The 9,272-nt window shown below is 63.5% G+C and overlaps 1 protein-coding gene across 1 annotated transcript; it reads right to left on the reverse strand.

The window, feature by feature from the left end:
- Positions 1 to 798: 798 nt before the first annotated feature.
- On the reverse strand, positions 799 to 9,209 carry LOC116835926 (P2Y purinoceptor 11-like). Its single transcript, XM_075061450.1, has 8 exons — positions 9,009 to 9,209; positions 8,600 to 8,701; positions 8,028 to 8,078; positions 7,525 to 7,695; positions 7,299 to 7,375; positions 6,441 to 6,548; positions 5,315 to 5,395; positions 799 to 1,816 (listed from the first exon to the last, which is right to left on the reverse strand). Exons 1-8 carry the CDS (start codon positions 9,036 to 9,038, stop codon positions 835 to 837), a joined length of 1,602 nt encoding a protein of 533 aa, XP_074917551.1. The 5' UTR covers positions 9,039 to 9,209; the 3' UTR covers positions 799 to 834.
- Positions 9,210 to 9,272: the final 63 nt, after the last annotated feature.

Raw genomic sequence — 9,272 nt, forward strand, 5'->3', positions numbered from 1 at the left:
GGGGGGGCCTTGTGACTGCCCCCCTTGGGCACCTCTCTGGCTGCTGTCCCATGGGGGGTGGGGAGGGGAGGGGGAGGGTAGAACTGACTCCCAGCTTCATTCCCATTCTAACACCCCTCATCCCCCCACAGACCCTCCACCAACTGAGGCTGGCGCCCTGCCTGCTGCTGCGCCAGGAGCGGCTGATGCTGTTGGGAGACTTGGTCGTTAATAAAGGTTCATCCCAGCCAGGCGTGTGGCAGTCTCACTTCCTCCCCCGCCTGGGGGGGCTGGGCCAGCCCCCCTGCGCGTGTCTCAGTCAGGGAGGAAGCTGGGGGTTGCGGTGTGGGCAGCAGCAAGCTGACCTGCTCCGCGTTATGCAATGCGGCTGGCGGGAGTAGGGGCTGACTCCACCCCCAGCATCCCAGTGCCTTGTGGGTGGGGTTCACGGCCCTGCTGTGCTGGGGGGGGCCGTGGTGACAGGCTCTGAGTTCTGCTCCTGCTTCGCAGGGGGTGCGGATGCAGCTGGCCCAGGTGCTGTAAGAGAGCGACAGGACACCACAGCCAGCTCAGACTGTGCTTTAATGGCTGGTCTCGCAAGAGCCAAGCCCCCGCTGCGGTAACGGGGGTGTCTCACAAGCAGCCCTTGCTCGGGGGGAGTGGGGGTTGGCTTCTAGCTGAGGAGGGAGGAGCTCCTCCCCCCTCCCCCCCCGAGTTTGGGGCAGGTTGGGTCAGGCAGCTGGAGCAGCTGCTGTTACCCCCTGCATGGTCTGGCCTGGGCTGCAGGGGGCAGAGCCAGTCCCATGTGCCGGCAGCACAAAGGGGGTGGGTGGGAGGCTGGTTGCATCCCCAGTGTCAGCCCTGGACCTGGAGCTTCATGTTCTCGGCGGGCTGGTCCCTGTCCTGCCCGTGGGGGGCCCGGCACCAGCCCCGCATGCTGTCTGCCAGGGCGCTGTAGAGCAGCGGGTGGGCGCAGATGTTGAGGGTGACCAGGATCTTGCTGAGCTGGTAGGCAGAGTGGATGGGCAGCGCATGCTGGAAGTTCAGGTGCCCGTCCTGCAGATACCGCTGGCGCAGGTGCAGGTTGAGGTTGCGCAGGGTGTGGTAGGGCAGGTAGGAGACAGCGTACAGGGCCACCCCCACGCTCACCAGCCTCCCCACCTTGCGCTTCTCCAGCCGCGTGATGTGGGGGTTGCGGCAGACGGTGCGGAGGATGGCGGCATAGGAGAGGAGCGTGAGCAGGAAGGGCAACCCGCAGCCGACGGCCGCCAGGAAGAGGCTGTAGGGCAGGTACTGGGGCAGCTGCTCGTCCGTGGCACTGCCCAGGCACTCGGTGCAGTTCCCCCGGGGCTGCAGCGCTGAGAAGTGCAGGGTGGGGGCGGAGAGGCCAGCCACCAGCAGCCAGGTGGCGCCGCTCAGCAGCTTGGCGTGGCGCGGCTCCAGCCGCCCGTGCACCAGCAGCGGGTGCACGATGCCCAGGTAGCGGTTCACGCTGATGCAGGTGAGGAAGAAGATGCTGCCGTACAGGTTGCAGCTGAAGAGGAAGCGCTCCAGCTTGCAGAGGGCCAGGCCGTAGCGCCAGTGCTTGGGCGGGTAATAGTAGGCAGCCAGGAAGGGCAGGGAGAGGGCGTAGAGCAGGTCGCTGACGGCCAGGTTGAAGGAGTAGACGATGCCCGTGTGCCAGGAGCGCTCATGCGCGACGAAGCGGTAGATGGCGAAGGCGTTGCCCCCAAAGGCCAGGAAGAACTCCACCGTCAGCACTGGCCACATGTGCTCCTGAAAGGCGTTGAAGGAAGCATTGCAGGCCCCCTGCCCCGCAGGCCCTGTAACAGCCATCCTGAGGCAAAGGAGGGTGGGGCTGGGTTAGAGGGTCGCTGCCTGCACCTTGGGGCTGAGCTCACCCTGCAGGCCGGATGCGAAGTGACTGAGGGTCCCTGCCTAGGCGGGGAGAGGTGGGTGTGACTCACATGCTGGGTGGTGAGAACAGGTGCAAAGTCACTGAGGGTCCCTGCCTAGGCGGAGAGACGTGAGTGTGACTCACACGCTGGCAGGTCTGTTCCCCAGCTTGCTGCAGTAGCAGGGTGTGAAGTGACCGAGGGTCCCTGCCTAGGTGGAGAGACGTGGGTGTGACTCACATGCTGGGTGGTGAGAACAGGCTGCGCTGGCAGGTCTGTTCCCCAGCTTGCTGCAGTAGCAGGGTGCGAAGTCACCGAGGGTCCCTGCCTAGGTGGAGAGACGTGGGTGTGACTCTCATGCTGGGTGGTGAGAACAGGCTGCGAAGTGACCGAGGGTCCCTGCCTAGGTGGAGAGACGTGGGTGTGACTCACATGCTGGGTGGTGAGAACAGGCTGCGCTGGCAGGTCTGTTCCCCAGCTTGCTGCAGCTTGGAGGCCCAGCCGTGCAGTGTTAACATGGGGTGCACCCCAGGCAGCTGCTGCCATGGCAGCCCCTGCATCATTTTCCCCCCACCCAGGCCCACTGCAGGTGAGAGCAGCTGTGACTGTCTCAGGCCTGCAGGGACCAGCAGCTGCAGCTGAAGGAACAGTAACTCCGTCACTTCACAGTGGTTCTGTTCCTGAAAAATTGTGATTAAGTGGAACTATGTTCAGCGAATCCAATTTCCACATAAGATAAATGTAATGGGGGTTGAGTTCAGGAAATCTTTTTTCACGACAGACAAAAGACTATATCCATAGTGCGACATGGTGCTTTACAGCGCTGCTACCTTTCTCGCGTCAGGGTGAACCCCCCTGAGGCGCAGCAAAGACACCAGTGTAACACCACATGCCCCAGCGCTGGGAGCAATCCCCTAGGAGGTGGAGGAGGACCTGCAGCGCTGGGAAGCCAGCGACCCACAGCGCACGTTCAAAGTGCTCCCGCAGCAGCGCTTTTGAATGCAGCCACAGCTTGAGAGGCACGTCCCGTTGCAGCTGACCCACTCTAGCACATGGCTTGTACTTTAGATCATCTTGCTGAACCCTGCTGAACCTGCCGTGTCCCCCCCACACTATGGAAATGGGGTAAGTGGGGTTGCAGGAGGACACCCTGACATTAGCCCCATTTTCCCCCTCCCCCATACAGCAGGCAGGAGGCTGCCTAGGAGGCCACATGCCAAGCATGGGAGCCTGCTGGTGGCTTGCAGCAACAGGGAACTTGGGAGAAATGGGAGCTGCTGGGGGGCTGCCAGTTGCCCCTGGTCGCCAAGCCCCACACCGCCTCCATCTAAAGGGGCTGCCCCTTCTGCAAGCAGTGGGCAAAGCAGTGCAGGTGCCAAACGAGCCGTTCCGTAATTGTTCAGACCAACGTTACCAGGAGACTTGAAGTAGCTCCCCCCCACGCACCCACACTACCAAGGGGGGCTCTAGGGAGAACCCATATCCCCACACACACTCCCACCCGCCAGCCACCATGGATGGGGGATGCGGCTCCAGGGGCCCTCAAGGAGAGCAGCAGGCCATGGCCATCGCCCACCAATTACCCCTCAGCAATCAGTGCAGCATGACAACCCTGGCTTAAAGCCCCGGCCAGAGAAATACCTCGAAAATGCCCCCCAGCCCCCTCACCTGGCGCTGTGCCCCAGAGCATGCAGGAACGCCCGCAGGCTGAAGAGGGAAGCAGTAAGCAGGGCGTTACTTCCCTGCTGGCTGCCAGCCTGAAGCTGCTGCTCCCTCTCCCCACAAGCTGGAGCGTAGTGGGAGGGCTAGCACCCCTGCCCCGCTGACAGACCCATGCCTCAGCCCCAGCACATCGGGGGAGGGCAAGGAACTTCCAAGACCATCCCGTCCTGCCCCAGCGCAGCTCAGAGGCTGGCCAAGCAACCAGCTGCAGCAACTGGCCCGGTCAGGACGGGGGCCACTCTGGACTGGCTGGGAGGGAGGGCACCTCCCCCGCACACAGCAACCAAGCACACACAGACCTAACGGGGCAATGCAGAGTGTGTAGTGAACAGCCACCCTCCCCCATATCCCCCACAGTCTATTGAACAAGGCAGATGTCCGTGGTGGGGGGTTAAGGCTGCCCCTTCTTGCGGCCCTGGGCCTCTGGCAACCCCTTCCTCTGAGCTGCCTGCTTCCGTCCCAGCCACCAGCTTCCCCCCGGCCCTTTGAATCTTGAGCCACGGAAGCCTAGGGCCCTCGCTTGGTTCCCTGCTGCCCCGGATGCCTGGGTCCTCTTGGCTTGGGAGTCTGTGCACTCGCTGCTGCTCGCGGCCTGAGGGCTCCGTGGGTCGTATCTGCTGGCGCAGGCCTTTGAAGTCCGGCTCCCTGGCGGCTGCGCCCAGCCTTCGCGGCTCGGCAAGGAGTCTCCTGTGCTTTGCCCCTGCGGCTTGCCGGCTGCTCCCGACAGGCTGGCTGGGTCTGAGGTCTCTTGCTGGGCTGGGGGAGACACAGGGGCCCAGGTTTTCCTCTCACACGGTTTGGGGAACCAGAGCTACGAGATGCGCGGAGAACCAGGAGGCGAGTTCATGATCCAGGAAACAGGCAGGGCCCATGGATAGGGAATAGGGCCCCCTAGGCATAGGAAATGAGGCACCAGGCAATCACCCACCCCACTAGGCACCGGGGCTCGCCAAGATGGCCACGGGTGCGTTCCAGAACCAGCACCAAGGGATCCGTGCTTGTCCCCCAGCCCCCGTGAGCCCAGGGGCTCAGAGGGCAGAGCTGCTGAAGATGGGAGAACCTCCCCCCACAATCCCCAAAGCTAGGCTTCAATTTCAGCATCCCGCCCTAAGCTGGACCAGCTCAAGGCACTGCACAGCTAGGGGGGCTAGACCCAGGGCATCCGTGGGGCTAGGGACCAGGGCGTCTGCCAGATGCATCCCAGTCGTTTACTTTGAACTGAACTCACAAACACGCTCAGGAAGATTCCGCATCATCAGCTGCTACCCGGCGTGGAGACTCGGCGGACCCAGCTCCCCCCATCCCCAAGGCTGGGAGGCTGTGCAGCAGCCAGGTCCGAGCACGTTTGTCCCTGGGGTCACACGTCACCTGCGTCAGGCTCCTCGCCACTTCATGCCGGTTAAATTATTCCAGGTCATCGTCTGATTGGTTGGCTGGGTCCTGGTCCTCGGCAGCCAGGATCCCAGCACCACTGTCGGCATCTTCCCCCGGTGCGCTTAATTGATCCTGCCAGGCTTCTGCTTCCTGCACCCAAGGCACCAGCGCAGGGCCCGAGGGGACTACAACTCCAGCACAGTACCAGGCTTCCTCTCCCTCAAGCCACCACCAACCCAGCCAGCTGTTGCCCCCAGACAGGACAGGATGGTGGGGCCTCCCCCGCTCACCTGTGGGCCTCTATCCGCCTGCTCCTCTCGCGCTGCAGCATTGGCCCTGCCTACAGCGCCGCTACTGCTTTCAGCCGCAGCCGCTCCTCCTTCCTGGCCAGGGCTACCCGGAGCTCGCTCCTCCGTCTTGAGAAACTGGAGGGGACAGCAATGGGGAGGGGCTCAAGTGGGGGACTAGAGCCGCAGGGATTCGAAACTCGCCACTCTACACTGGCGAGACGGGAGTGACCGAAGGGCCTGCGGACCCAGAGGGGGATGAATGGGGGCGCCGACCGGGCATACTGAAGCTGTGATAGAGCACGTTGCCCCTGGTTCAACCCCTTCCTCCACCTTGATGAGCTGCAGGGTCATTCCGGGGCCACGATCTGTGAGGGATGCGACAGAATCCATCAGACAAGGGCAGGTCACAGGTGGGGCTCAGGCAGAGCAAGCGGGTGTGGAGCCCCTGGCCGGATCAGAAACCTTTACTTGGAAGATCAACTGTTCTACTCAAGTCTCTGTTTGTCATCGACAACCGTGCAACTGCTTCCGCGCCTGCCCCCTGGCTCCGCCCTGTGGGCAGCACACACTCAGATGAGCGCCACAACTCTGCCTGGGCCTTCATGTTCCCTCGCCCGCGTACAACCTGGCGGCAGCTCCAGATATTGTGGGTTCCGTCCTGCTCGGCCTACGTCTCTGAAAGTTAATGTCCCTCGGGGGGAAAACCCACCCGTCACACAAACAAGCCTGGCGAGCCCTGCACTGACCCCCAGCCCCACTCCCCTCCCAGAGCCAGGGAGAGAACCCAGGAGTCCTGGCTCCCAGCCCCCTCTGCTCCAACCCACCAGCCCCCACTCCCCTCCCAGAGCCGAGGAGAGAACCCAGGAGTCCTGGCTCCCAGCCCCCCTGCTCTAACCACCAGTCCCCACTCCCCTCCCAGAGCCGGGGAGAGAACCCAGGAGTTCTGGCTCCCAGTCCCCCATCCCCACTCTAAGCCAAACTCTGCTTCACTGTACATGAGCAGCCTCAGAGGCCCCCCTCAGCTCCACGGGCACAGACAACGGGCAACGCAGGGTGATCTGCCCATGGGAGCGGTTGGCAGGGCTGACTCTGAGCCGCCAGGCGCTGCAGTGTCTCAGATCCTGGCCCTGCACTGCCACCTCCCCAGCCCGGCGCCTGGCCCGCAGGGCCCAGCGCTCACTTGGCCAGCAGCTCACTGATGTCCTCCAGCCGGCTCATGTTGGGGAACTTCTCCTGCAGCAGCTTCTTGAGACCTTTGCTCGCCCCCACAGGCACCACCTTCAGGCTGCTGGGGGAGAAGAGACAGGAGAGGTCACGCACCAGTCACCCAGCTCAGCAGGCAGGGGGTCTCTGGAAGCAGGAGGGGCCGAGAGGAACCCAGCTCCAGGCACCAGAAGGGGCTCAGGAAGGGCAGACAGGACTGACCAGCTTAGCAGGTCTGCCAGTCGGGGGAGCCTGGCAATGGCAGAGAATGGACGGTGGGAGACGGTGCCAGGGGAGCTGCGATGTGATTCGAACCCAGCGCTCCACGGCTGCTCTCGGCTGGTGCGGCCCCAGTCAGGCCCTGCAGCCAGCTGAGCAAGGAGCACAGCCCATCCCCGCACACCCTGCTCTCCCCTGCTGCTGGGACGGGGCTGAGCCCCGTGTGGATGTGCCAAAGGGAGCCAGTGGGGGTCAGGTTGTAGGCCTGGTGCTCTGAGCCGCCAGGGATTCAGGTGACAGTCGGGAAGAAGGTGCTGCTCAAAGACAGCAAGTTGCTAGCGTGCGTCTGTCTGTCTGTCATTCTATCTGGTTAAGATCCTGCCCCCGCCCCCCCCAGTTCCATCCCCCTGGATGCCTCAGAGCGTTTACTGGAGGATGAAATCACCGAGCCATCAGCAGACTATACCCTCATCACCAGCATCTGGCCAGCCAGAGCCGTAGGGGTCGCCTGCTGAGACGGAGCTCCCCTTCCCCTCTCACACAGCCCAGTCCATCTCCCTGGGTGCCCCGCGGTGCATGGTCCTGCCCGCCACCCGTCCCCAGCGCAAACCCTTACTAGTGCCGGAAGTCCAGGAGCTGGGAGTGCGCATTGTAGCTGATCAGCAGGCACCGCTTGATAGCATTGAGGTTCACCTGGGGGCAGAGCCGCAGGCCATGAGCACCAGAGACGAGCACCACCCACAGCAGGGCTTCCCTCCACCCCTGCCAGCCCCCAGGGAACCCCATAATTCCTGCAGCACAGGCAGGGGGCCCCCAAGCACTCCCTCCCCCCGCGCACCCACCTTGTGCACATTGATGGAGGGGAACATGTTCTGGAACATGGTGGCCATCAGCTTGATGTGCATCTGCTGCAGGCCGAAGTTGTTGAGCACCAGCAGCGGGTGGTGTGTGAACTGCTGCTCATGCATGCGGTGGCGCTTCAAGGAGGACACCACGTCCTTGATGAGCGAGTACTGGAGGGCAGAGCAGAGCAGGGGGTCAGGGCGCTGGCGAGAGGCAAGGGGGTGCTCTGTGCTGACTAGGTGGGCCGGGGAGGGGGCATCACCCTGGGCAGCCCCAGCTTGTGCTCAGCAGTGCACGGTGGAGCCAGGGCAGCCCTCCCCCGAATTACACAGGCCCAGCTCAGTCCTCTGTGCCCAGGGACAGACCTGGACACCCACAATCCACACACGTTTAGCTGGCCTGGGATTTAAGGATGCAGGAATAAGTGGCCCGCGCTAATTCCAAACTAACGGGTGGGGGCTGCTCCGGACTCCCAGCCCCGCCCAACAGGCCCAGCACCCACCTGCGTCACTTTGAAGGTCAGTGTTGGGCCTCCCGGGAGACGGACGAGTTTCTGCAGGAGAGACCGACAGACCCAGGAGTCAGGGTAAGGTCAGCAGCACACACCTGCCCACGTGGGCAGTGCCAGGCTCGATGCTAAGCAGGCTGCCCAGCGGGACGGATGCATCAGTGCGTTTACTTTGGAACTGAAATCACGGCGCGTGCTCAGTAAGATTTGCTTCATCAGCTGCATCCGGCGCCGAGCCCCACCCTAGGAGAGCCCAGGGGAAGGAACGTCACTGGGACTAGACGGGGGCACCCAGCCAGGCACACACCTCCCTGCACTCCAGCTCAGGGCAATGCCGGACAACGCCGGCTCCGTGCTCTGGACCAGGCAGTAGAGGAAGGTGGTGGCAGGCACAAAGAGGCTCAAGCAATCAGCAAAGGCCCCTGTCAGCCATGGGGAGAGGCCTGCCACTTCCTGAACCCAGGGAGCTGTTCCAGCCTGACCAGGCATGGAGCTGGGGGACTGAGGATTTCCCCCCAGCCCCACAGGCTCTCCCAAATCCCCCCAGCCCCCGCCGTACCACTTACGAAGTTGACATTGGTGGGGGATTTGGTGAAGACCAGGAAGTGCGTCACACCCAGGGGCCCTGCCACGGCCACAAAATCCTTCAGCGAGTTCTTCTTCCGCACCTGGAAGACAGCAAGTCTCGCGCTACCTGCCACACACACCCTGGGGCCTGGGGGCTGAAAAAGGGCATTCCCAGAGACTGTGCTCCCCGCCCAGAGCCAGGAGAGAACTCCGGCGTCCTGGCTCCCACCCCACCCTCTCTCTAACTCACTAGACCCCGCAGCCCTCCTGGCACTGGGACAGAACCCAGGAGTCCTGCCTGCGCTGCACTGAATTCAAAGCCTGGACTCCACAGACCCGCAGACATCGCAGGACCTGGCAGCAGGGGCCGGGACCCCTGGGTGTAGGCGGCCGGCAGTGGGGGCTCACCTGCAGGGTGCTGGCTGTGAACGGCTCCATCACCCGCCGCACGTCCAGGATGAGCTGCTGCAGGCTCCGGCCCACGCGCCCGCGGTGGAAGACGAAGGAGTGAGGGACGGAGGCAAACTGCTCCTGGGCCCGCTGCTGGGCAGCCGCCCGCGCCCGCTTCTGGTTCTTGGTCTGTCGAGGAGGGGGCAGGGGGTCAGCAGGGCCCCCCACGTCCAGCTCCCCCCAGCATCACACCCCTTGAAATCTCCCTCTCCCCTCCCCCCC

This window comes from Chelonoidis abingdonii, unplaced genomic scaffold, assembly GCF_003597395.2.
Source record: "Chelonoidis abingdonii isolate Lonesome George unplaced genomic scaffold, CheloAbing_2.0 scaffold1062, whole genome shotgun sequence".
Classification (NCBI taxonomy): domain Eukaryota; kingdom Metazoa; phylum Chordata; order Testudines; family Testudinidae; genus Chelonoidis; species Chelonoidis abingdonii.